This window comes from Trichoderma evansii, assembly GCF_050947405.1.
Source record: "Trichoderma evansii strain SZMC 28006 chromosome Unknown GGI43scaffold_4, whole genome shotgun sequence".
NCBI lineage: Eukaryota > Fungi > Ascomycota > Sordariomycetes > Hypocreales > Hypocreaceae > Trichoderma > Trichoderma evansii.
Genome location: NW_028145202.1, coordinates 1,900,674 through 1,923,423, shown reverse-complemented (window position 1 = coordinate 1,923,423; position 22,750 = coordinate 1,900,674). Strand labels below are relative to the sequence as shown.

Sequence of the window (22,750 nt, the reverse complement as noted above, 5' to 3'; positions counted from 1 at the left end):
TTCGTCAATGTTATCTCGGCTAGGGCAGCGATGAACCCAGTCGCGTGCCTCGACGCTGTGACTCTTTTTTTTTTTTCTGGAGCTGGTTCAGGCAATAGTACGAATAAGTATGTCCGCACTGCGTTTCAGCAATGTCTTGGAATGGATTGAAAACAAAAGGCAATCTTGCCGTCTATACAAGGACAGATGTAATGGGAATGAAGATCAAAATAAAGATTGAAACGAAAAAACCCGGGGGTGGGAATTTCTATATAGTATCTGCGGAGAGGAGGAAAAAGGCAAAAAAAAAACTAGTAAGCCCGTGAGGGTTTTTCTCGCTGTTAGGAGGAGCTGGATAGCCGCGCATGTGAACGGCGCTGGCAAAGAGGAGCCTATTCGGTATCGGAGGAAGCGATATGGCCGGAAAAAGTCTTTTTGCAAGGCCTTAGTAAGCTCGCTATCGCCGGGCTAAGCCGCAAAGGGTACGACCCAAACCGCAAACGGCTAGTGCGGCCTCGATAAAGCGAGAAATCTTCGGAGCGGTGGAATCCGGAAGTGGATCTGATTGGACTTCGGCGGTGCGGGAATCGGCAAGCACGAGAGGGGGAGGGCAGCTGGGAAAAGGGCAGCTGCGGTCCGGCGACACACACTTTCGGCTCCAGCGGTCCCAAGGCCCAAGTCCCAAGGTCTAAATCCCAGTCTACAGGGCTGTATCGGCCCCAGACGCTTCTGTGGCGATCACGGCTGTTCCGTCAAGGCAGTGGCGAGCCGGGCTGTGGCTGAACTGCGATCGTCATTGTCACCGAGGCCTGTTCATTGGAGCACGGCTGCGCAATACCTGGAAATCCATGGAGATCATGGAACGCTGGAGGGTGGTTTCGATCCTGGGGAGAGCAGCGGCTGTTTCTAGATCGATCTAGGGCTGCTGCAGCCGGGCATTCGGGCGACGGGCTGGAGCACCCCCGCATCAGAGATAAGGTCGCTTGGATGAAGATTCTATTACCATCATATTGCCGCCATGTACCCATTCCATGAATAATGGAAATTTAATAATGCTTATTTTTGTAGTTTATTTGTCCTTCCCATCGCGACTGACCACAGCTATAGTAGCATTGCTGTACTGCCGCGGCATACAACTGGCGAAGCTCTGGCTATTCACTCTTCAAGAGGAATCCCCAATTCCTTCAAAAGCCGTATCATTGTACCATCCCCAGACCTAGCCCTCTCCTGAAACTCCATTTTGTTTTGTGCGAGCCACTCCTTATCTTCACCGGGCTTGATGAGTTGATAATGTTAGCATGGACATTCATATGACACACTTATATACATAGCTCTGGTCTATGAGAAGAGACTAACCTCGGGTAGAACAAAGCCATGCTCCAACATCGCGTTGAGGCTTCTTAGCACAAATGCACCGGCTAATTTCCGTTCTACACTTCTAGTCGAAGCATCATTCCTGGAGATTACCTCACGCCAAGCATTAGAAAGCTTAATACAAAGCTCGTTGAAGTCTTTTGTGGTCCGGGACCCTCCTATTCGCACAATGGCAAATATACGATTGTAGCCTGGTTTCTATATTCTCTGTTAGAAGGCAGCCCCAGTTTAATTGCGGTAGCTTGAGATTCATCAAGTTCGTCGTACTAGTATTCCTCCTTCATAGAAATCCGTCTTTGAGATGTCTTCAAAGACTACACTTATAAAGGGCGTAGGACTACCGTATGCAGTCTTGTGAATGTCCGTTATTTTTGCTGCCAGTTCGTCCTTTTCTACCCTTGTCAAGGGGTCAGAATGTTCAACTTGATACAGTGGCATATCTCTGAACCAGGCCGCACTGGGGCTGTTAAAGAAGAAGAAGCTTATGTGAGTATTGTAGGTTGATCGTTATTCAGCAGTAAAGTCCTTGATATATAAGAATTTGAGACTATGGAAGGATATGAGTAGGACATTGCTACCTCGGTTGCTTATGTCGCATTCGTAAGCAACTCCAATGCTCACCATATCCATCTCAGATATCACCTACGCAAACTAAAAAAAAACGTCAAAGGTTTTGCGTGCCACTCCGCGGAAGCTGGAGGCGAGTTGCGCCCTGTTCCTGTGCTTACCCATCAACGCAGGTGCCGGGTTAACCGTTCCCCTACAGAGACCAATATACGACCATCGAGTGGCTAATATACGTTCGAGGACCCCATACAGAAGAACTCCAAGAGGAGACTTTAGGTGCCTCGAGGGCTTTAGGTTCTGCAGCCTCAGCAGGCTAAGCTATACGGCTATACGATAGTTACATGCACACATACTGTGCTCATGCACTGTGTACGCAGGCCTCATCAGCCAGTTGGTTTGGCCTACTTTTTCTATAAGAGTCATGCCTTTTCCATCTTCTTGTGCCCTATCAGAGATTCTCTTTATACGAAGAACCAATGCCTGATGAGTAGCTTGTTAATCAAGGATTGAGCTGACTACTCCACCGTCTTGGTAACTCGCGAGTAGCTAGACTCCCAGAGATCTTCTACGGCAGTCCTGGTACTATTAATCTACTCAAGATAGTTCTCAAGTCAACGTAAAAGTAGTTCCATTCTTGAATATGGCTGAAACTCCCAGCAGATTCGTGGATTTCTCTAATTCTGGGACATGCCCTGATACGTAGGAGATGATGCTGTTTCTATTACGCCAGGCTACCCTTGAACAAAAAGCATTAGTATTTGATTAACAAAACTATCCACAAAATTGTACAAGCCTGCCTAGCCCTCAACAGTCTGGATCCCTTCATCGTCAACACTAAGATTGGCATCTCTGAAATCATCATCCTTTGGCAGCTGTAGATCGAAGCGGTGAATCGTCGCTGCTTTCAGTGTTACCTGCTCAGTTGCCCGACAAGCCTGTAAATGCCCTCCAAACTTTCTGTCTTCCGATATCAGATGCATATGGTCACCGGCGACACTGATGCCTTGGAAATACGCCGGCGAGCGGAATCCTATGATTGATCCTCGTATTGATGAAAAAGTGTGTGTTGCTTGACGTTTGCCAACATCAATGAGGCTTTCGTGAGGTGATAGTTGACCGCCGACTGTTCGGACACTGACTTGCTCAAAGACTCCATCTATTCTAAATGCGAGAAAGTGATTTTGCGTCCTCGGAAGTAAAGCCGATATCTTGTCTGCAAGGTCTTGCTTGCTATCGAAGATGACGGTCTCAGTAACAGAGGGCTGAAAGGAAGTAATCATGGCAAAAGGGATGATCTGATCGCCATGGTCTCTTTCAAGGTTAGGTACAACGGATCCATCTGACTTCATCTGGTACGCCGAGCCGTCGAGTACAATCATCTCCCCTTCCAGTTTCTCAAAAGTGCCTAGGCCGTGGTTCCCGTGGCTTAAAATCTGCGACAGTGGCACGCCAGATGTTGCGGCGCCACTCATGAGCGCAGAAAGGACAGAATACTGGTACAGCTCATTTGGCGCCATTGTTGAAGATTTGACTTGTAACGGCATGCGGATAGTTGGGAAAAACACCAAGGAGGTGGGCGGAACTGTGCCAAGGGTTATGATCAAAGGTTGAATGAATGGTAGGTGTTGGCGATTGTATGGTCTTATAAACACCGATTTGTCTGGTTAAGCTCGGCGACTCTTGGAATGACATCACCCAATTGTTTACTCTTAGTTGGTTCCTGAAAGCCAGACCCACGGATAAGTGCTTAGTGTGGCTCCGTAGCTACTAGCTCTGAAGAGTCTATGTCTTTACACTGAATCTCGGGTGTTATCGCTAGGTTTGCGGACCTTGTTTCTTGTATAAAGGAAAGTTGCTAGACTAATAGAGTACTTTTAAACTACATAAAACAAACTATAGCTATCTTTATTACGCCTTTACCGATCAGGACACATCCGAGACCAGATTCATCATCAGGTTGTGGTTTTGACTGTAATCAATCTCCACATCCACAAGGCAGACACCCTCGTAGGCCAATGCCTCCTTCATGACAGCCTCCAGGTCTCCCGCACTGCTTACACGCAGCCCCTTGGCACCCATCGAGTCGGCAAGCTTGACAAAGTCGACTCCGCCAAGGTCGACTCCGGAGCTGCGGCCGTACTTGTTTACTTCTTGAAACTCAACCATGTTGTACTTGCCATCGTTCCAGATGAAGTGGGTGATGTTGCAGCCTTGCTGAACGGCAGTGACCAGCTCCTGGCTGCTAAACATGAATCCGCCATCGCCGCTGATACTGACCACCTTTTTGGAGGATGGGGGCGTCTGGCTGAGAGAGACGCCGATTGCCCAAGGCATCGCTACTCCCAATGTCTGCTGGACATTTGACATTAAGAATGTCCTGCGCTCGTAGGAGTAAAAGTACCGGCAGAGCCAGATGTAGACGCTTCCTACATCGGATATAACCGTAGTAGACGGGTCAATCATGTTCTGGAAGAGCCGGATAAAGTGTAGTGGATGGACGGGTCCGGTGGATCGTCCTAATGCCTCAGCGCTGTTTACCCATTCCCACATATTTGTCCGGATGGACTCCCCTGCCTCAGTGAGCTGGAGACGAGCTACTGTGTCTAGCCTACCCGTGAGGTCTGTGAGGTTTTCGGACAAAGACCCAATGAGCTCAATCTTGGGCATGTAATGAGCAACAAAGTCAGCTGGTTGGATATCCACATGCAAGATTGTGGTATTGCGCTTGTTCCAAAGATTTGCATCGTATTCTGCTTGATCTAACCCAACAGCAATGACTAGATCGGAGTGCTGCAGAAGCTGATCGCCCGGCTGGTTGCTGAATAGACCAATTCGGCCGTAGAATAGATGGACGAGCTCCTTGGAGATGGCCCCAGCAGCTTGAAATGTCTCAACTACTGGCACGGGGTGTTTTTTGAGGAAGCTATGGACAGCATTGATGATTTCGTCCGATTCAGAAACCCGCATGCCAAGAAACAGGACGGGGGCTTTGGATGCAGAGATCAGATCTGCAGCTGCTTGGAGGGTAGCTTCTGGAGACTTGCCGTATTTTGGAGGCACGAAGCTTGCTGCCGGGAACGCCGCGACTGTGGATGTGCTTTTGACCGGAGTCATCAGGTCGATGGGCAGACTTACAGCCGTGGCGCCTGGTGGAGAGGCTGCTGCGACTCTGAAGGCATCCAGCATGATCTCTGCAACCTGATCCTCGACTACGGCCGAAACCACCTTCTTTGTGACGGGAGCGAGCAGGTCAACACCGCGCAAGCTCTGATGTGTTCTTTGAAGCGATTGAGATCGCTTGACACTTCCCACAATAGCTACTACCGGTGCTCCTTCATCTGTCGCAGTGACCAGGCCAGTGACAAGATTGCTGGTGCCAGGACCGGAAGTGGCAATGCATACACCAGGAAGGCCGGTCACCTTGCCCATGGCGGCCGCTATGAAGGCGGCATTCTGCTCATGCCGACAGACAACGAGCTTGATGTCTGGGTGGTCAATCAGGGCATTGAAGACGGAGTCGATCTTGGCTCCAGGTACGCCGAAGACGTATTTGACTCCGGCTGCCTTGAGAGAATCAATGAGGATGTCAACCGTGTCTTTGATCATGGTTGGAATTGTGAGTTGAGTCTTGAAGTTTAAGAAATGGTTCCAGAGGCTGGACTGTTGGACCAAAGCTTCAGAAGCCTGAGCTATAGCTACACATGCATGACGACTTTATATCCATCCTGCGATATAGGAAGCTCCCCAATTCGGGCGCTAGTTGTTAGCTTCCGTCCTGTTGTCATCGTTGTGTTGTCATAGGAAATATACGGGCGGCTGAGAGCCGGAAATAGGTTACCACCGGTCTCGGAACCTGCGGGATATGTTAGTATAGGCTTAATTGACGGGACTTGACGGGAACTGATGACTGCCTTGTAAGGCTGGGACTGCTGAAGATTTTTTCCTTTGATTACTGAGAGTGAAGCTATACTGTGTCGCATCTCGCTAGTGATCTCCAGCCCTACGGTGGTTAGGTAGTTGGTGATCCACCATGTTAGCTCGCCTCTGGTATCGTCTAATGAAATAGAATAAGCTGGAACAAGTTTGTTCTGCTTAGGATCTTGTTATCGCCTCGTTAAAGTTAATATTATTGTTTCCCTAATAAATTAACTATAGTCAGAGAGTTGTAGCTGAGAACCGCGAAGCGAATTAATCATGACGGTAACGATTCTATGAAACCCTTGTAGCGAAAAGGCCAACTCAGGAAAAGCTTCATCGCAAGGAACGCAAAGCCGCTACCCGCGTAAATCCAAAACGGTATACGGAGTAAACAGCGGCCAGGGCTCTTTATCGAAACCGCTGTATATTCTAAGGAAACCAATCTTTGTGCCTATTTTTCTTCACAGCCCACTTGCCTCGGTCGATCTAGAGGACGCCACCCGCCCGATCGTCCGTATAATCGTGTATGTGCCCGATGCAACCCCACAAGCCCGGTACTTGGTCAACTAGTTTCATAGAGATAGAAGTAATTCGAATTTCAAGTTGCTATTTCTTTTGATGATTCTTAATAATTCTTAATAATTCAATTGTCTCTCGGGGTAGAGTATGGGACTGTTTTAGGATTCGTGTATTTGTGTGGTTATCGCCGGAATAGCCTAGCCTGTAGTTCTTTGTAATTGCAAATTACAGGACTCAACTCTATACTAAACTTATTGGACAATGTAAACCTTCTTCTATAAAAGAGTCGTTGTGTTCGCTTCTAGTTTCTTGGCTTAAAACAACATTCAACAAAGACACCTATCCATCCATCCATCCATCTATCTATTGCACTGGTCCTTTGCAGCTCATTTGAACCTATATAACTTTATCTATAACTGAGCTATCTCTCATACACCTTCGCACACACTCTCTCTATATATACATATATATACATCTATACACGATGCTCAACGGATTCTCAGTTCCCCTTACCCCAGAGGGAAAGTCTTCCCTGGTAACTCTCCCACCATGGCACTACTCAAGCGATTGCATGGCAATCGAGTACTGGACAGACCCAAAAACCATTGCAGACCTTCTCCCTCCCGGCCTCACCGTGGATGAGAGCTCAGGAGGCCGCGCCTTCTTGTGGTTCCTCGACTGGCAGTTCACCGGCTCCAACGACGAGGTGACGGATCCTGCACGCTATCAATATCGCGAAGCCTTCATCCTAGTTGAAGCCATCTTTGAAGGCAAACCAGTGAATTACTGCCCGTACATCTTTGTTGATAACGATGCTGCCATTGCGCGTGGCTGGGCGCAGGGCTTCCCAAAGAAGCACGCCAGCGTCTTTCAGACTCGAAGCTTCGCGGCCCCAGGTCCTGCTGCTGCGCCGCTTGCTCCAGGGAGTCGGTTCGGCGCCAGCGTGTCTGCACACGGAGAACGGATTGCGACGGCTCGCGTCCAGCTTGAGGAGAAGATTGTCGATCCAAGGACTGTCTTCAATCGTCCTACAGTGATGCGCCGCTACTTTCCTCAGCTTGTAGCCAGCCGTCAGTACAAGCCAGCGGTGGATGAGCTCACCATGTCCTTGACGGATGATCTTAACATCGTGGAAGTCTGGGCTGGGTCGGCTGAAGTGACGATTCCGGAGGTATTTGGCGAAGAGGTGCATAAGATTGCGCCGAAGCGTGTTGGCCGGGGTTATAGATTTGGCATGTCATACTCTGTTACAGATTTGAGCATCTTGAAGGACTATACCGCCGAGCCCGTTGTACCATCTTCCCTGCTGAAAGAGATGGAGAGCTGATTAGTACAAAATTAAAATATATATACATAAGTAAATGACTTATGCTAGGCTAGATAAATATACAAATTTTACCAGGCGTGGGAGCAATTTCAATACAATTTAAGAACAATTTCATTTTCAAATGCTGTAATCTCTTTGTATAATTTATTCTTTTACTTTTTTTATCTTTCTCCCCACTTTGCTGAATCAACAGCTATAGCTATAATAGCACTGCGAAATTGCCGCTATACTAATACAATCCACCTTTTCTTATTCTTTTGTTCCATTTTGAGCACTAGCTGGCTAGCTATCAAGAAGGTCATATTCCAGATTCCATCTTGAACTCCAATTAGTAGTCGTCTCCGCGGCTGATGACCTCCTTCACGGTGGGTCGAATAAGGATAGTCTATACATAATATTAGCCAACAATTTCAGTCTGTCTATAAGAGTAGAGATTGCAACTTACGTGCTCATACTGAGCAGTGTACGAGCCCTTCTTGTCAACCAAGGGCGGGTACGCCTCGACAATGTCGTTCTGCACCAGACTGTTGAGCTGTTTCACGAAGAAAGAGAAAATGTCAGCGCCGCACTTTTCTTCAGCAAAAAGGGATAAAGATCTGTAAACTTACACCAAGGAGATACTTCTCCTGGCCAAGACGATCGAGATATCGTCGGCAGAACGGCAGCGTTCCAAAGTTCTTGTTAATCACATTGAGCAGGGACTTGGCCGAGCTCAATCGGAGGTCGACGTGCGACACGTCGCCAACCTTTGCGTAGTGAGATACCTCACCATCGTCGCGGACGTATCCGTTACCCGTGCTGCCAAATGTCTCAATGGCAAACACATCGCCCTCCTCCATCTTGGTCTGGTCATTGCTCTTGACAATGGGCACAGCCTTGGTGCCGTGGATGCTGTACGGCAGGATGGTGTGACCCGTCAAGTTGCGGATACTCTTGACTGGGTAAGTCGTGCCGTCAATCTCGACCTCGTAACTCTCCATGACTTCCTGGATGACGCCGCCAATCTCGCCGACGCGGGCGTCAATGCCGGCCTCGCGAATACCGGCGTTGGTGGCCGCTCGCACAGCCGCCAGGAGAGGGTCGTATTTGGGCTCAAAAGCCATTGTGAAGGCAGAGTCGACAATCTTTCCGTTGACGTGGACACCAAAGTCAACCTTCATGACATCGTTCTGCTGCAGAACCATCTTGTTGCCCGCATTGGGGGTGTAGTGAGCCGCGCAGTGGTTCAGGGACAGACCACAGGGGAAACCCATGCCGGCCTTCAAGGCGTCTCCCTCCTCCAGACCAGAGTGGCCCGTAAGTGCGCGGACGCTGTCCTCGATGGTCTCAGCAATCTCCGTCAGGGACTGGCCGGGCTTGATGACCTTTTGCGCATACTGTCGCACCTGTCGGTGGATCTCAGCAGCCTCTCGGTAGTCAGCCAAAAACTCGCTGTTGAGGTTGTCTAGGTGGCGCTTCTCCTCATTGGTGGTTCGGTAGTTGTTCTCGTCCTTGTACTCGACTTCCTCGCCCTTGGGATAATTCTTGTTGGGGAACAGCTTGCTGACCTCGACACGAGGGGGCTCGGTCTGGCTGGTGGGGTTCTTCTTCTTCTTCTTGGGCTTTCTCTTCTTCTTCTTCTTGGCAGCTCCGGCGGCAGGAGTGGCGTCCTCGGCGTCGTCTTCGGAATCATCGCCATCGTGTGCATCTTCGGCTTGGCCGTTGGCCGAGTTACCAGCCTCGCCAGCCGGCTGGGTACCGTCGGCCACTGAGAATTGCGCACAGAGTTAGCATGTATCACAATCATACAAGTTTGCTTTAGCAATGATGCTCACCTTTCAGCTCCTTGAGAGCTTCAGTGGGAATTTGGGCTGCCATCCTGGCTGATTTGTACTATGTTGAATGTGCAGGTCAAAAAATTTGGCAGATACGGCTTTGCAGCGGCTAACCCCGCTACAGGCGATGACAAAATTAGGCATGGCGGCAAAAGATCAAATGCACAGCCCTTTAGTATGGAGAAGTGACGAGCTATTTATGTCGCCTTCCCAAAAGGGCGTATGACATCAATGCTCTGTTTCAAGGTATCCTCGGCATAACCACCGCCTTGGTAGCATTTATCCACCAACGAGCTTGTACATTATATAATTGACCAAATAGGTGTAATCCCATGATAATGTATAATACCACCCATCCACATTGTATATTGTATCAGCAATCCTTTCAGCACCCTGCAGCTATGACAGGCCAGAACTTCCCAGTGGGGAGACGTGGGGTTGCTCTGATAATAGGGCACCGCAGTCGGCGGGGCTGCTCTTGATCTCGTCTCAAGCCAGACTCCCAGGCAGAAGCCTTTCAAACATCAATCAAACTGAGGCTCACGAAAAGGCTATACCATATTCATAGCCTGAAGACAGATGAAGTCAATGAGCTAACATGGAACCTCAAGTGCAGAAGCTAGTAGATAAGGTGTGGAAGAGCTACTTAAATACACCTCAAGACCAGCGCCTGTGTAAGTGAGCCAGATATATCTTACTTTGCTAGCTTCTGTCTAGATGACATCCCAACAGTTCTTTCAATATTGATTCTCTGCTAACATCTCTTATTGGTGTAGTAATCGGAATTGGTGGTATCCCAGGCTCAGGCATGTCCCCCTTCAAATAAACCCTCACCTATTCATCTCATCATCACGCATCACGCAGCACTAACCAGCCACCAGGCAAAACAACACTCGCACAAACCATCACCTACAAAATCAACGCCCTCGCCAATGCATACGCCCAAAATGCGCCTCCCCCAGCCATCTTCGTCCCCATGGACGGCTTCCATCTCACCCGCGCCGAGCTCTCCGCCATGCCGGATCCGGTAACAGCTCACGCACGCCGCGGCGCCCCTTATACCTTTGACCCTCTCAAATTTCACGCCCTGGTACAGTCTTTAAGAAGGCCCATTTCACCTTCGGAAACGATATATGCACCATCTTTCGATCACGCTGTCAAAGACCCCAAGGAGAAGGACATTGCCGTGCTGCCGACTCATCGGATTGTCGTCATTGAAGGGTTATACGTGGCTCTGAATAAAGAGGTGTGGCGTGATGCCGCCTTGTTGTTCGATGAGCTGTGGTTTGTAGAGGTTGACTTCGAAGTGGCGCGGAAGAGGTTGAGAGAGAGACATGTCCGAGCAGGCATTGCCCAGACTATAGAAGAAGGCGATAAGAGAGCTACGGAGAATGACTTGGTTAATGGAAAGGAGATTGTAGACTACAGCTTACAAGTACACGAGCTAGTACAGAGTAGAGAAGACGGAAGTTGGGTTCATGAATAGAGACAATCTTTAAATATATATACATAGATGAAAACCAGATACTTTTTCCTAGAAAAGTCTGTAAACAATCAAGCTATAGTGATATGTAAGCCAAGCAAATGCTGCAACAGCTTCGCTCTGAGAAAAACTATCAAATAAGAAAGTAACATGAAACATTACCAAGGGGTAAGAATTCAACAAGGCGCAATCCAAAGTAAACCCCAGAACACCCCCTGGCACAAGCAGACAAAAGCTTTCCAACCAAACCAATTTTTGCTTTTTAGTTGTCCTCCGGTACCACTGGCTCATGAGGAGTCTGTTCATGAGCCTGGTCAACGCTTGCACGGGCAGCTAGGCTCAGCCTCTTCATCTCGGGGGCCATCGTCACACCTGTGCCCTTTCTACTCCGCGTAGCCTCCTCCCATCTCTTTTCGTCCTTCTCGTCCTTAACCACAGGCTTGTGGGCTGTGCTGTCTAAGCCCAGGATCTCCATCAACTCTGGTAGCTCTACATGATCTCTCGTGGTCTTCATCCTGTGGCACCAAGTAATCCTCTTATCTTCGGCTCGATCGTCTTCGACTTTGTCTTGGGTGGCTTCTGGCTTAGCAAGTGATCCAAACTTGGGCGGCTGCTCCTGTGTGGGCGTTGAAATCGGTGTCGCGACTTGGAACGGCTCGTAGAGAAACTCGCCTCCCACCTGGCGGTGATCGCCGGACTTGAGAGCCAGGCCTTTGGGCACGTGCTTCAAGCCTTGGACAATGCTGTCAAAAATTCCCCTTGACGTGCTCTTCTTTGCATATGCTGGCTTGGTACCCATTTGAAGGGTCTTCACCATGCCTAGGGCGTCGAACAATGATCGGGTCGGGTCGGTATATATGGGGAACTGGCAGCCCGTCTCTTTGGCATACATGTCGATCAGGCCGGGGTCACCGCATCCCACAACGGTGATGAACGTGCTGATGGGCAGTCGGAGGAGAGAATCAGGGGTAATGGCTTCGGAGAGAGTACGGAGATATTCCTGGCAGTTCTAAATGCAAAGGAATGTTAGCTTCTAAGGATACTAGGTCGAAGGATATCGTCAGGGTAAGCAGCATACACCACAGAAGAAGTGCCGGATAAAGATTACAAGCACCCGCCTAGCTTTGTTTTCGCCCATGTACAAGCTCTTGAACGTCTTCGATTTGCCATGGCGGTCTAGAACAATGTAATTCTCAATCATCTTCTGGACTTCAGCAGAGGGCAGCTCATTGTTGGTCAACAGCTCGCCGTCGAAATCTTGTGGCTGTGACTTGTCGATATCAAGCGATGATGCCTTGGACCATCTGTGAGATGATGCCCTATCTGAGTGCCTGTCATGCGCGTCCGCCTCATCATGGCTATGGGCAGCACTGTCGTTTTTGTTGTGTGGCGTTTGCTGGTCTAGGTCGTTGAGGATGCCCGTAAAGGTGTGCTGCGGGGGGTGGGCCGCCGCATCGTCGATCTGCACGTCTGCCATTTGGAGAAGGATTTAGTGCTGGCGGGAGGTGGCGATGGTAGCAGCAGCAGTGCAGTGTAGCAGCAGTAGTGCAAATAAAATAAAACAGTAACAAGCTGGTTTACAGCATGGAGTGGAAAAGAGAAAAAGAGAGAGCTTGGCGATGTGTTATATGCATCATGTTATGGCCTGCTGCAACCGGCTTTCAAGTTTCCAGGGGCGCTTGGAGCTCCATCCCGCGCTAACTGCCAACTCCATAATCCGTCCCGGGCCCTGGAGCCAGAGTTACTCCGTCCACGTCCAGCTTCGTTTCGCTTCACTGCGCCACGACTGACCAATGCCATGACATTGCAGGGAACTCTTTGGAGCAGTGGCAGTGACGGCGGCACCACATTTTGCTGGCATGTTTTCGGGAGCTGCTGACCCCCGATTCGATTGGACGTGGCGTAGTTGGGTTGGAAGCTGTGCGAATCAAGGGCCATGTGAAGAACAGGCGACTGCCGACGGTGGCCAATCACATTACGCGGCTCGGTGGAAATGCGTCCGGCTGAACCGATGACTAAGCGCAGACAGAGTGCCTGAACTTGAACTGCGAAGTGCCCAGGTAATACCTTGTAACTGTAAATACCCGTTTGGCGTTGCTCAATTTGTTTGATCGTCGTCGGCAAAAAATCCCAAAGCAGACAGGCACCACGCTGGCCCAGCCAATTCAGCATCTAAGCCACCCGCGTGGCTCAGCGGCTGTGTTTCGTTTCATCAAAATAAGTGTTTGCTTGGCATGTATGGGGTACTATCCATCTCGATTCTCGTACAAAATAGACCCAAGAGATAACTAATACAGCCACTAGCGCGCTAGAATCTGCAGGCGATACGATATAGCAGAGCCCCCACCTATCAATAAGCCATACTCAGATTCTGTCACTCACTTCGCTTAACAGACACATTCGCCATCATCCACTCCAACCTTCCCTTTCCAACCATGTCCGACGCAGATGAAAACGATCTGTTCAACATCCAAGTCTCCGACTCCGAGGACGACAAGGCTGAGAAAAAGTCTAGACGCACCGGCCAAACAGAGGATGACTTCCAGGCTGTAAAAAACACTTACCGCGCCAAGGTGGAGAATGGCAATGTAAGCCCATCATCATCTGTGACAAACTTCCCTCCTTCTCAGGACTTAGACTTAGAACTCCCTCTTAACCAATTGTCTCTCATCTAGATTCAGCAAACCATCACTCTTCCCCTAGAGCCCGGTGCCAACAAACAGCATGTCCAAGAGGTTCTTCACGCAGCAGAGGAGCTTTACTTCTTTCGTCGATATCAAGAGGTCATTGACCTCGTATCACGAGTCTTAGCCCCAGAAGGCGACAAGGGTGGCTTGGATGAGGAAACAAAACAGATTCTTTCCATGTATCAATCAAGATGTAGACAAAAAATGAAACAAAGTGATTGAAACCACCGCCATCTCAGCATGGCCACGATACAAGCCCGGGATCACTCGCACAAATTTGCGCTGCGCCCGCAATCAAGCTCAGCTCGTTTTACACAGCCCATTTCTGGAGCTCATTGTTTCATTCAAATATAGCTGTACACCTAACGAGCCTCTTTCTGGCAATTACAAGGTCATAGCCTAAGCCTCGTCTCGATCTAGATAGGCCCATCCCTTTTTGTCCCTTCACTATTCCTTTCAGATATAAAGCCGCAGTCATTATCCACCAGTTAGGAATCCCAATTATACCCACCGATATCTTTCCCCACCCACACCGTTCTCAAATATCACTATTATCAGAAACCAGCAAACTTGCCTTCATTTTCAACAGGCTTGTCCGCCCACCGAGAGGAGCTTAAGCCTTCGGGGTTCGATTTTAGGTTCTTAGGAGTAACCGTCGCCAATGGAGCTTTCGGAGGGATGGAAACCCATTCTTTTACAGCCTCTAGCTTTGCATTTGCGGCCGACAATCCTGTAGAAGTAACTTTAGTACATGTAGTCGCCTATGCTTGCCTCCAGCAATATCTGGCATAACGTACCGTTTGGAGTAGCCCATCGAGATGTCGCAAGTCCTCCGGCTGCTTTAGGACGAGAACTAGAGATTACCTGATCTTTTTGTTTGGCTATGCTTGAAACCATTTTCTTCTTGGGAGGCGAACCTTTTTGGATCTCATGTAAGCCCGAGGCCTTGATCTTATCTTGGCGCGATACGGCCTGTGCTTCCAGCTCCTTAATATCGGTAGAAGTGTACTTGATCCTCTTGCTCGGCTTTTCGACAATCTCTTGGAGATCTTGCAGCGTTTCGCTCGAGATAGACACGGAATTCACATGGTTGCTTCCGTGCCTGAACTGTACCTTTCTTCTGATACGAACCAGCAGTCGAAGAAGTTCAGCAAGTTCTTCCTTTAGCTCATCAGACTCTGTCTCTGTCTTCATGAAGCCTTGTGCCATCCAATTAGAGATTGCCGTTGATTCGATTTCTTCAATACCCTTTTCAGGAACTTTGATACCAGCCGCGGTAATGTCAGAAAGTATTTGCTGAACTAAACCTTGCATGTGATCTGCAGCAGCCTTAATGGTAAGTGCTGGATTGGAAGAAAAGTCATCCTCTGTGTCAACCAGGCTCTCTCCGGTCACACTTCCTTGAGTATCTCGCTGTACGGATGGCTCGATGGAAACTGGTGTTTGTAAGAGAGCCTTCTCACTGTGATTAGCTGCCACCAGAATCATTTCAGCTGTTTGAGACACAGTGTTGGATAGGGTATTTTGAGGATTGACCACGATCTCTTTGTCAGTATTAGGCGTCTTGTTAGCAGTAGGCATCTTTTTGACTGTAGGTGTCTTTTTGACTGTAGGTGCCTTGTTGACTGTAGGTGTCTTGTTGACTGTAGGTGTCTTGTTGACTGTAGGTGTCTTGCTAGCAATAGGCGTCTTGCTCGCAGTAGGCGTCTTGCTTGTGGCGGGTGCCTTGTTGGCAGTTGGTGTTGGAGTTTCTTTCGGAGAAACAAGGCTAGTTTCTCTGAAGAATAGAGCCGATTGCTGAAGGCTTTTTAGTAAGTACCGGAATCCTTCTGCAGCAGCAGAAGTTCGAAACTTCAACTTGTAAAGACGTTCTCGCTGAGCATTAGAGATTAGGCAGAATGGGCCTTGTATTACCGGGGTGCCAAGAGTCAGGACATCATGAACTGATGTACCCTTGTCTGGCAACTGCATCGACAGCAAACCTTTGTTCTTTTGAAGTTGCACCTTCAACATGAATTTAATCTCAGACGAGGAACTGTCTGACTCATTGATAATCTCGCAGTCGCCCAGTGACAATATGTGCTCTTGGACTTGAAGCGGCGTAGAAGGATTTGGCCTTGACTCTGTTTGGCTGGAGAGCCTATTGGGGGGCTTTACTGTTCCGTTTTGAACTTTAGTGCTGGGTTCTACTATTACCTTTGAGCTGCTCATCGCTGTCGTGCCTCGACTGGCTTGTGTGATCTGATGAACGGGCGCCTTCCTGTTTGAAGCAGGGGGCAAAGGTGGCGCAGGAGCCTTGCTAACGCTCCCTGTAGATCGGATGGACGAAGGTGGCTTGGGGATGGCAAACGGCCTGAAAGGCCTTGCGTCTCTTGGGAACCGAGGTGGTGCGCTAGGATTAAAGATTGAAGATGGGTACGACTGGAGCACAAGTTTCTCGAATGGTGTATATCGACTTACGACTCAGCCGCATGGCGTGCCATATAATGGTTTGTTAATGTGGCCCAAGGACGAGCGTTGCCAAGCTCAAGGCCTTCCATTTGCTGACTCTCTTCGTCCACAATTTTGACTTTACATGATCAGATAGAGCAATGCTTTGACATCGATACTTGATTGACCTACCTCCCCACTTGCTCTCTAATTTTTCTTTGCGAGCTTGTGGAATGTGGCTAGTACCGGATCTACCAGGTAGATAAGTTGGCCGCTTGGCGTGGTCGCTGAGTGGAAGTTCATCCTGTCTGCTTCTGCCAAGCTCAGCCTACAATTGAGAGATGTCAGTATAGATATTTGTATATCTTTTCTCACTAGGTCACTGTTTCTTGATATAGAGCCAATAAATATTGTTCACGCCAATGATTAAAGGCAGAACGAAATAGGATAAAATTGATCTTACCAGCAGAGCCTCTTTGATGGCCTCAAGGTTTTGGGCGGACATTGTGATAGCTCAAGATCACAGATATTGACGAATGGCTTTGGCTGCAGAAATGGTTTCTCAAATGCCTGTGATGTTGAGAAGGAATGTCTCTTTGACGTAGTGGTGGATTAGTGTTGCGACGAGATCGTATAGAGAAGGTAAGAAAGTGAGAGAGAAAAATGTAAGAAAAATGTCAGAAAATAAAAAGAAGAATCGAAAATCAGGAATGGAAGAGTGACTGGACTGCGAGATGATATACCGCGGCTGCAAGCGACCTGTTTGATGCGATAGAGGGATGAGGAGAATTAGAGTGACGTGCAGAGAGGAAGTTGTGCCAGCATTGGATGAAAAGTTGCACATCAGATTAGAATTTTGTATCTAGATATTATGAAGGAGGAATTCGAATAGCAGCGGGCGTACCTCAGGCACCCAGACAGTAACCTGCTCCTTTATTTCGGGTGCAGGCAGGTGCCGGGCACTTTGGGTACGGATGCCTAAGCCTGACAGATGGCCATTGCCTTGCCAACTGATAAGATGTTTACATTTTTGCTCTATAATATGCGAGAACACTTACTCAGGTTATTGAAAGTTTATTCCTGCAGGGGTGGTTCTGGTATACTAAGGATAAAGGAATTTGATGATTTGTAGCTGCTTGCAGTACCTACAATTGCCAGGAGCGTAGCTTTGTGTGTAAGATAAGGTGAGCAGGCCAGGCCAAAAGTGCTTTATAATTTAAAATCAACTCGTTTCAATATGGTACTACCTATTACTATATATTACACTAGCCTGTCATTTTGACTGCTGAGTACTCCGTAATACGATGCCCATCACTTTTACTATTGACATGGAGAGATATGATGTAGGTATCTTAGAGATTATTATGTTGCGACATCAGATTTACCCAAGCGCTTTGTTTGGCTGCCATATCCTGGAACTATGACATGCAGACATTAATAAACTGTAGATCCAGCTCTCGAACAACAATCGAGATCAATTATATGATTGACTCAGAACTAGTGTCGGGTTGGATTTATATTGATTTGAGGGAAGCATGACACGATTCCGATTCAACTATTAAAATCTTCTTTCAGCGCTACTATAGATTCCAAAGCACTACCCTTTTAAGCGATATCTATTATAATTCCCCGATGTCAAAGAGCATCAAACTCGCCCAAGGCAATGTCGGTATCTAATAAATTTTCAATTACATCATGAAATGGCATTTTGTTCCGTTGCTAACCGTCTTTTGCCTTGCGTTACCTCGGCCATCTGCCGGGTCTCAGACAATTTGTCCGTCACAACAAATAAGTGCTTGCATCTGCGATCTGCTCAAGTCTTATTGCTCGAGTACGTTTAGAGGAAATCGCTTCGTTTTTGAGAATTGAAGCAAATCTCATGTAAGAAATAAATGTTCGCAGCATGGCATGCGGTGGAAAAAAGAGCACCAAATTCGGCATGTATTAGTCCGGTGAATGTCTCTCCCCTTGATAAGTGTCCAAGCAATCAACGCCTGTCCAATTTTGTTTTGCCTTAACGGCTATTCGCTTACATCAGAATGCTAAATTGCTTAATATCCGCGCTAAATCCGCGGGAATGGCCATTAATTGGCATTGAGCAATATCCGCATCCAGATCTCGGTTTAGTGAGTAGCGAGAGCAAGCTGTTGCGCACCGGCTTGGGATCCCGAGTCTCACTAACCCCTGTTTGTGGCGCTTCCTCAAGATGCGATGTCGGCAAATCAAATATGTGCTGTACTACTTGATATCAGCAGGTTTTTTTAGGTAGAGATGGCAACATTCCACCCCGCGTTTATACTTCGACTACCAAGGTAGGCTTAAATAATGCGGGGGAGTAAGACATCTGAGATCTGCATCTACACACCGACTGGGCTTATATAAAATACAGCTGCAAACCTCTAGATTTTCTCTCGCCAGAAACTACCAACGTTTCAATTGTCAGTCAGGCCGAATAGGACATCATGGTGAGAAAGATAGCCGCATCGGAGATTCTCCATCACGATAAGAGGGGTGATGTATGGATTGTTGTCGATGGAGAGGTCTATGATATGACTGCATTCGCACCAGAGCATCCTGGCGGGCAAGAGAGTACGTGTTAACCATAAACAAAGTTTGGCAACCAACTCAGTACTTCAGATACACATAGCTTACGCGCCTTTAGTTATATATAAATTCGCCGGAAAGGATGCCACTGAAGAGTATGGTCGAGTACACTCACCTTCCTTGATCCGAGAGACACTAGGAGAGAAAGGCCATATCGGATCACTGGACGCATCCACAATAACAGAAGACTGGAAAGCTGCCAATCAAACCTCAACCCAAACCGCGTTGGTGAAGTCTGGGGAGAAGCCGGCTCTCGAGGACATTTTTAACATGGATGACTTCGAAAAAGCGGCACATATAGCTGTATCTGAGAAGTCTTGGGGGTATATCAGAGGGGGGTCGAACGATAATATCACGCGAGACGCTAATAGCTCTATGCTGCGCCAGATCTGGTTGCGCCCGAGAGTCTTGCGCAACGTAGGTACTGTGACGGCGCGAACGAAGCTTTTTGGATGTGACCTTGAAATCCCCGTCTTTATATCACCTACAGGTGCTGCGCGAGCTGGCGGTGCCGAGGGCGAGTTGACATTGGCTCGAGGAGCTAATGCTGCGGGAATTATTCACTGTTTCGCGACTCCCTCTTCATATACCCATACAGAAATTTTAAACGAGACCAAGCGACAAGCCTTCTTCCAGCTATACGTGGACAAGAACCGTGCCAAATCTGAAGCTGCCATCCGGACGATCGAGGCTACCGGTAAAGTAAAGGCAATTCTCCTGACGGTTGACGTCCCTGTTATCCCAAAACGAGAAGATGATGAGCGTGTAAAGTCAAAAGAACAACTGGCACTATCGGGAATTGGTACGAGTTTTGACACCAAGACAACCGACAAGAAAGGTGCTGGTTTTGCACGCCAAGCAGCGTCATTTATTGATCCGACGACTAGCTGGGATGATCTCAAATGGCTACGGAGCATCACGCAGCTACCAATTGTTATTAAAGGCATTCAGTGCGCGGCGGACGCCATTATGGCGGCAAAGATGGGTGTTCAAGGCATTGTCATCAGTAACCACGGCGGTCGTGCAGCTGATACTGCACCGCCTTCCATTCTTGTCCTGTTGGAGCTGCAGAAGCACTGTCCTGAGATATTCGCTCAGCTTGAAGTTCTGATCGATGGTGGATTTCGACGAGGGTCGGACATAGTAAAAGCTATTTGTCTAGGCGCGTCTGCTGTTGGACTGGGCAGGCCGTTCCTCTACTCCCTAAGCTACGGCCAAGAGGGTGTCGAGCATGCAGCATGGGGTAAGTTTTGCATTCTTCTTTTCAATCACTCGAGTTTACATGAATAATAACTGATATTCTTCGCAGTTCTTAAAGAAGAGATTGAGACGGCTATGCGTCTGTGTGGCATGACAGATTTGATGAGAGATGCGCATCCGGATCTTGTAAACACCAGCAGTCTTGACTTCATGGTGCCTGGCATTAGACATCCATACGCGCGCAAAGTTGACAAATCAGCCGGATGGCTGAGTTCGTTACGATCAAAGCTGTAGGAGGCGTTGGAGGAGGAATCTGGATTAGAAAGATGGGAATAAATGACTCCATAAAAGGGATAGAGGGGCCTCGAGAGACAGCGCGTTTCTATAGACGTTATGCACCAATCCACCAATTAGTCTTCATGAAATGATAAAAGAATTTTTTATTTATTTTGAATAGCAGTCACATCTGAGGTGCACGCATACTGTATCGCTATGTGAATCTATTGCTAGGTATTGCTGGACATGCCTGAACCATGTACAACTCCAGTGCTTTCAATCTACATACGATCGATACTGAGAGTTCAATATGCCCATCTATAATTATGATGAACAGCCACCGCCATTGCCACATGCCGTCACTCCATTTTGAGAGTCACCCTGATTGACTGTCCGGCAGAAGCATGACGATTGGACGGTAATATCTGCCAAACAAGTCGCCAACTTCAGTGGCAACTCGAGCATCTTAGCCTCAGCAATTCGTCCTAGCAACGTCAAACACTCATGGTATCCGTGCAGCGCCCAGATGTTATTTGGATGCTGGTGGCCACGGGGCAGAGACTCATCAAACCCAAGGTCCTCTGCGTACGCCTTGGCGGCCTCTTCCACGCGGCCTTGCTCTAGTAGTAGAGCCGCGTAGGCGTGTCGAGAGGGCTGCATCCAAGCCCATGGCTCGCTGTAGTTGAGATGGTCGTCCAAATAGATGGATCGACGCAAATGCTCAAATGCCAACTCGTAATTACCGCGGCGGTATTCAATTTCGCCAGCCAGCATTGCTTCCCCGACCGCGAGGATATCGATGCATTTGTTTGGAAAATCCATTCGTGAAGGAGGCACGCGAGATACAGCTTCCTTGAATAATATCTGCTGCTTCAACGCTTCATCCACTCTTCCCGTAGCGGCGAAAGCAACGCCCTTTGCGTATTGAATTGTAGCGACCGTAACGCAGTAGAGAGATTGATCTGCCGGAAGCTCAAGGTTGATGATATCGCCCCAGCGGCCGAATCTGATCAAGACGTGAGGCCGAACTGCAATAAAAGCTTCTAACCAGTCTGCCATAGGTGGAGACTTGATGGAGAGCAGCTCTGCGGGAAGTGCATCTTCCATATGTGTGCAGTTCTCGATGGCGATTTTTGACTGTCCAGACAACATTGCAGCATATATGAGAGAGTGGTAGTTGTGGCCTCGATAGAGAGAATACATGCTCATACCACCGGCCCTGTCCACATATTTTCGATCATCATTGACGGCGACTGTATTAGCGGTAATGGAGGCTTGATAGTCTCCAATGAGAATATCGAGGTGCGAGGGCATATGATTTAAATGGGCGCAGTCGGGTACAAGGCCCCGTAGAAGATTTCCCGAAGGAACGGCAGCTTCAGGCGTGCGTGACATCTCCATGAGATGGATATGCAAATGAAGCAATCCGGGATGCTTGCTAGCGCCTGTTTGCTTCAATGCCCGCAAAATAGCTGCTTCAGCCTCAAAGGCACGGGAATTGGGCCCTGGCTTGCCGGTGTACGGATCCCACATGGCCCACGGAGTGAGATTCATGAGTGCGTCGATATAGAATGTAGCAACATCCAAATCGTCGCCGAATTGCTTGTATGCCACTCCCATAGCATCAGCATATGCGCGATTCCATACTGAGTAGTCATCTGTCGGGGTGCGTTGTGGGAATCGGGCAACGAGCGCATGAATGAGAGCCTGCTCGACTGGGCTGGCATTTCCCACGAGTTCCAATGCCTTTCGCGACGCGATATAAGTGGCTTCAAGGGACGTCTTAAGATCCTCAGGATCAAACAAACGCCACGCCTTGTTATAGTAGGGGCCGCGAGTATATGCCAATCCCCAGTATCCCATGGCGCAGCTGGGATCTGCTATGATAACCTTCTCAAAGCAGATTGACGCCTCCTGCGTATTGAAGCCATAGGCCCAAATGAGACCCCGGTTAAACCACCGCTGGGCGTCGGGACTTTCTGTTGTAATGGGGCGATGGTAGGTCCCAAGATCGAAGTAGCCATCATCTTCTAAAGCGGCTAGTTTGGCTTCCATCTTCGAATATTTGCTTACTCTGCAGCTTCAAAATGATTTTTTATGTATATCAAGTGAAGACTTCTTGCAATTCAACTGACGACGTAACCTTTGTAGCAACGCGGGGTTAAGCGTGTAGCTGTGCCTAGTCTAAACACAGCCATTCAATTTCGTACTTACAAATCCACTTGGCGTAAAAAGGTAACAATATGTCACCACTTTAAGTAAATGCTAACTCCACACAAATGCGCCGGTAGTGATTGTATAGTATTTCGTAGCTGAAGTTCTAAACTGCTTTACTGGGGCCTTCTCCCCGCGTTCTATATATCAACTAGGTTCGGCCGACCCTTGTTAGAGTAGATCGATCTGGATGGGGTGACGCCAGCTTGTATTAGTCATTTTTGACGGATCTTGAACGCAACAACTACGTATGTAACTTCAATTAAATCGATAACTAATTATAGTGCCATTTTCTGTATCTCTATTGGACGGATCTCAAATATCTACTTGTATGTCACATATCTCTGATCAAAGTAGG

General features: G+C 48.3%; 11 protein-coding genes across 11 annotated transcripts; 4 read left to right on the top strand and 7 right to left on the bottom strand.

The window, feature by feature from the left end:
* Positions 1 to 642: 642 nt before the first annotated feature.
* GGI43DRAFT_299539 (uncharacterized protein) lies at positions 643 to 2,319 on the bottom strand. The gene is made up of 5 exons (XM_083201518.1): positions 2,082 to 2,319; positions 1,932 to 2,004; positions 1,621 to 1,878; positions 1,336 to 1,551; positions 643 to 1,254 (listed from the first exon to the last, which is right to left on the bottom strand). Exons 3-5 carry the CDS (start codon positions 1,789 to 1,791, stop codon positions 1,135 to 1,137), a joined length of 507 nt encoding a protein of 168 aa, XP_083063615.1. The 5' UTR covers positions 1,792 to 1,878; positions 1,932 to 2,004; positions 2,082 to 2,319; the 3' UTR covers positions 643 to 1,134.
* A 398-nt stretch (positions 2,320 to 2,717) lies between these two features.
* Positions 2,718 to 3,437, bottom strand: GGI43DRAFT_381461 (acetolactate decarboxylase; the record flags this gene model as incomplete). The annotated part of the gene is made up of 1 exon (XM_083203123.1): positions 2,718 to 3,437. One exon carries the CDS (start codon positions 3,435 to 3,437, stop codon positions 2,718 to 2,720), a length of 720 nt encoding a protein of 239 aa, XP_083063614.1.
* Positions 3,438 to 3,681: 244 nt separating this feature from the next.
* On the bottom strand, positions 3,682 to 5,819 carry GGI43DRAFT_299517 (acetolactate synthase). Its single transcript, XM_083201517.1, has one exon. The coding sequence runs from the start codon at positions 5,524 to 5,526 to the stop codon at positions 3,844 to 3,846; it is 1,683 nt and encodes a 560-aa protein (XP_083063613.1). The 5' UTR covers positions 5,527 to 5,819; the 3' UTR covers positions 3,682 to 3,843.
* Positions 5,820 to 6,841: 1,022 nt separating this feature from the next.
* GGI43DRAFT_432251 (acetoacetate decarboxylase family protein) lies at positions 6,842 to 7,684 on the top strand (the record flags this gene model as incomplete). The annotated part of the gene is made up of 1 exon (XM_083209536.1): positions 6,842 to 7,684. One exon carries the CDS (start codon positions 6,842 to 6,844, stop codon positions 7,682 to 7,684), a length of 843 nt encoding a protein of 280 aa, XP_083063612.1.
* Positions 7,685 to 7,777: 93 nt separating this feature from the next.
* Positions 7,778 to 9,773, bottom strand: GGI43DRAFT_398813 (methionine aminopeptidase). The gene is made up of 4 exons (XM_083205260.1): positions 9,499 to 9,773; positions 8,293 to 9,431; positions 8,130 to 8,216; positions 7,778 to 8,069 (listed from the first exon to the last, which is right to left on the bottom strand). The coding sequence occupies exons 1-4, from the start codon at positions 9,539 to 9,541 to the stop codon at positions 8,013 to 8,015; spliced, it is 1,326 nt and encodes a 441-aa protein (XP_083063611.1). The 5' UTR covers positions 9,542 to 9,773; the 3' UTR covers positions 7,778 to 8,012.
* A 30-nt stretch (positions 9,774 to 9,803) lies between these two features.
* GGI43DRAFT_299371 (P-loop containing nucleoside triphosphate hydrolase protein) lies at positions 9,804 to 11,114 on the top strand. Its single transcript, XM_083201514.1, has 3 exons — positions 9,804 to 10,172; positions 10,275 to 10,304; positions 10,380 to 11,114. Exons 1-3 carry the CDS (start codon positions 10,097 to 10,099, stop codon positions 10,982 to 10,984), a joined length of 711 nt encoding a protein of 236 aa, XP_083063610.1. The 5' UTR covers positions 9,804 to 10,096; the 3' UTR covers positions 10,985 to 11,114.
* GGI43DRAFT_398808 (AhpC/TSA antioxidant enzyme-domain-containing protein) lies at positions 11,044 to 13,066 on the bottom strand. Its single transcript, XM_083205259.1, has 2 exons — positions 12,060 to 13,066; positions 11,044 to 11,990 (listed from the first exon to the last, which is right to left on the bottom strand). Exons 1-2 carry the CDS (start codon positions 12,456 to 12,458, stop codon positions 11,244 to 11,246), a joined length of 1,146 nt encoding a protein of 381 aa, XP_083063609.1. The 5' UTR covers positions 12,459 to 13,066; the 3' UTR covers positions 11,044 to 11,243.
* A 106-nt stretch (positions 13,067 to 13,172) lies between these two features.
* GGI43DRAFT_299374 (uncharacterized protein) lies at positions 13,173 to 14,056 on the top strand. The gene is made up of 3 exons (XM_083201515.1): positions 13,173 to 13,217; positions 13,286 to 13,569; positions 13,657 to 14,056. The coding sequence occupies exons 2-3, from the start codon at positions 13,417 to 13,419 to the stop codon at positions 13,888 to 13,890; spliced, it is 387 nt and encodes a 128-aa protein (XP_083063608.1). The 5' UTR covers positions 13,173 to 13,217; positions 13,286 to 13,416; the 3' UTR covers positions 13,891 to 14,056.
* Positions 13,940 to 16,966, bottom strand: GGI43DRAFT_299479 (uncharacterized protein). Its single transcript, XM_083201516.1, has 6 exons — positions 16,562 to 16,966; positions 16,291 to 16,426; positions 16,129 to 16,237; positions 14,586 to 16,060; positions 14,466 to 14,507; positions 13,940 to 14,398 (listed from the first exon to the last, which is right to left on the bottom strand). The coding sequence occupies exons 1-6, from the start codon at positions 16,601 to 16,603 to the stop codon at positions 14,223 to 14,225; spliced, it is 1,980 nt and encodes a 659-aa protein (XP_083063607.1). The 5' UTR covers positions 16,604 to 16,966; the 3' UTR covers positions 13,940 to 14,222.
* Positions 16,967 to 18,452: 1,486 nt separating this feature from the next.
* Positions 18,453 to 20,349, top strand: GGI43DRAFT_299336 (putative mitochondrial cytochrome b2). The gene is made up of 3 exons (XM_083201512.1): positions 18,453 to 18,687; positions 18,761 to 19,945; positions 20,012 to 20,349. The coding sequence occupies exons 1-3, from the start codon at positions 18,561 to 18,563 to the stop codon at positions 20,194 to 20,196; spliced, it is 1,497 nt and encodes a 498-aa protein (XP_083063606.1). The 5' UTR covers positions 18,453 to 18,560; the 3' UTR covers positions 20,197 to 20,349.
* On the bottom strand, positions 20,350 to 22,638 carry GGI43DRAFT_299337 (tetratricopeptide repeat protein). Its single transcript, XM_083201513.1, has one exon. It carries the CDS (start codon positions 22,231 to 22,233, stop codon positions 20,503 to 20,505), a length of 1,731 nt encoding a protein of 576 aa, XP_083063605.1. The 5' UTR covers positions 22,234 to 22,638; the 3' UTR covers positions 20,350 to 20,502.
* Positions 22,639 to 22,750: the final 112 nt, after the last annotated feature.

Excerpts from the sequence above, each read along its gene's own strand:
- GGI43DRAFT_299336 (XM_083201512.1), top strand. The coding sequence starts at position 18,561 with ATGGTGAGAAAGATAGCCGCATCGGAGATTCTCCATCACGATAAGAGG. Across the intron at positions 18,688-18,760 it reads GCATCCTGGCGGGCAAGAGA|TTATATATAAATTCGCCGGA; the intron begins GTACGTGTTAAC and ends ACGCGCCTTTAG. Across the intron at positions 19,946-20,011 it reads TGTCGAGCATGCAGCATGGG|TTCTTAAAGAAGAGATTGAG; the intron begins GTAAGTTTTGCA and ends TATTCTTCGCAG.
- GGI43DRAFT_299374 (XM_083201515.1), top strand. The coding sequence starts at position 13,417 with ATGTCCGACGCAGATGAAAACGATCTGTTCAACATCCAAGTCTCCGAC. Across the intron at positions 13,570-13,656 it reads CCAAGGTGGAGAATGGCAAT|ATTCAGCAAACCATCACTCT; the intron begins GTAAGCCCATCA and ends TCTCTCATCTAG.
- GGI43DRAFT_398808 (XM_083205259.1), bottom strand. The coding sequence starts at position 12,458 with ATGGCAGACGTGCAGATCGACGATGCGGCGGCCCACCCCCCGCAGCAC. Across the intron at positions 11,991-12,059 it reads TCCGGCACTTCTTCTGTGGT|AACTGCCAGGAATATCTCCG; the intron begins GTATGCTGCTTA and ends CTTTGCATTTAG.
- GGI43DRAFT_299371 (XM_083201514.1), top strand. The coding sequence starts at position 10,097 with ATGGAACCTCAAGTGCAGAAGCTAGTAGATAAGGTGTGGAAGAGCTAC. Across the intron at positions 10,173-10,274 it reads ACCTCAAGACCAGCGCCTGT|TAATCGGAATTGGTGGTATC; the intron begins GTAAGTGAGCCA and ends TTATTGGTGTAG. Across the intron at positions 10,305-10,379 it reads TGGTGGTATCCCAGGCTCAG|GCAAAACAACACTCGCACAA; the intron begins GCATGTCCCCCT and ends ACCAGCCACCAG.
- GGI43DRAFT_398813 (XM_083205260.1), bottom strand. The coding sequence starts at position 9,541 with ATGGCAGCCCAAATTCCCACTGAAGCTCTCAAGGAGCTGAAAG. Across the intron at positions 8,217-8,292 it reads AGGAGAAGTATCTCCTTGGT|CTCAACAGTCTGGTGCAGAA; the intron begins GTAAGTTTACAG and ends TTCGTGAAACAG. Across the intron at positions 8,070-8,129 it reads ACACTGCTCAGTATGAGCAC|ACTATCCTTATTCGACCCAC; the intron begins GTAAGTTGCAAT and ends TATTATGTATAG.
- GGI43DRAFT_299517 (XM_083201517.1), bottom strand. The coding sequence starts at position 5,526 with ATGATCAAAGACACGGTTGACATCCTCATTGATTCTCTCAAGGCAGCC.
- GGI43DRAFT_299337 (XM_083201513.1), bottom strand. The coding sequence starts at position 22,233 with ATGGAAGCCAAACTAGCCGCTTTAGAAGATGATGGCTACTTCGATCTT.
- GGI43DRAFT_299479 (XM_083201516.1), bottom strand. The coding sequence starts at position 16,603 with ATGTCCGCCCAAAACCTTGAGGCCATCAAAGAGGCTCTGCTG. Across the intron at positions 16,061-16,128 it reads GCACGCCATGCGGCTGAGTC|CGCACCACCTCGGTTCCCAA; the intron begins GTAAGTCGATAT and ends CTTTAATCCTAG. Across the intron at positions 14,399-14,465 it reads TCGATGGGCTACTCCAAACG|GATTGTCGGCCGCAAATGCA; the intron begins GTACGTTATGCC and ends TTACTTCTACAG.
- GGI43DRAFT_299539 (XM_083201518.1), bottom strand. The coding sequence starts at position 1,791 with ATGCCACTGTATCAAGTTGAACATTCTGACCCCTTGACAAGGGTAGAA. Across the intron at positions 1,552-1,620 it reads TCTATGAAGGAGGAATACTA|AAACCAGGCTACAATCGTAT; the intron begins GTACGACGAACT and ends CAGAGAATATAG. Across the intron at positions 1,255-1,335 it reads ATGGCTTTGTTCTACCCGAG|CCCGGTGAAGATAAGGAGTG; the intron begins GTTAGTCTCTTC and ends CAACTCATCAAG.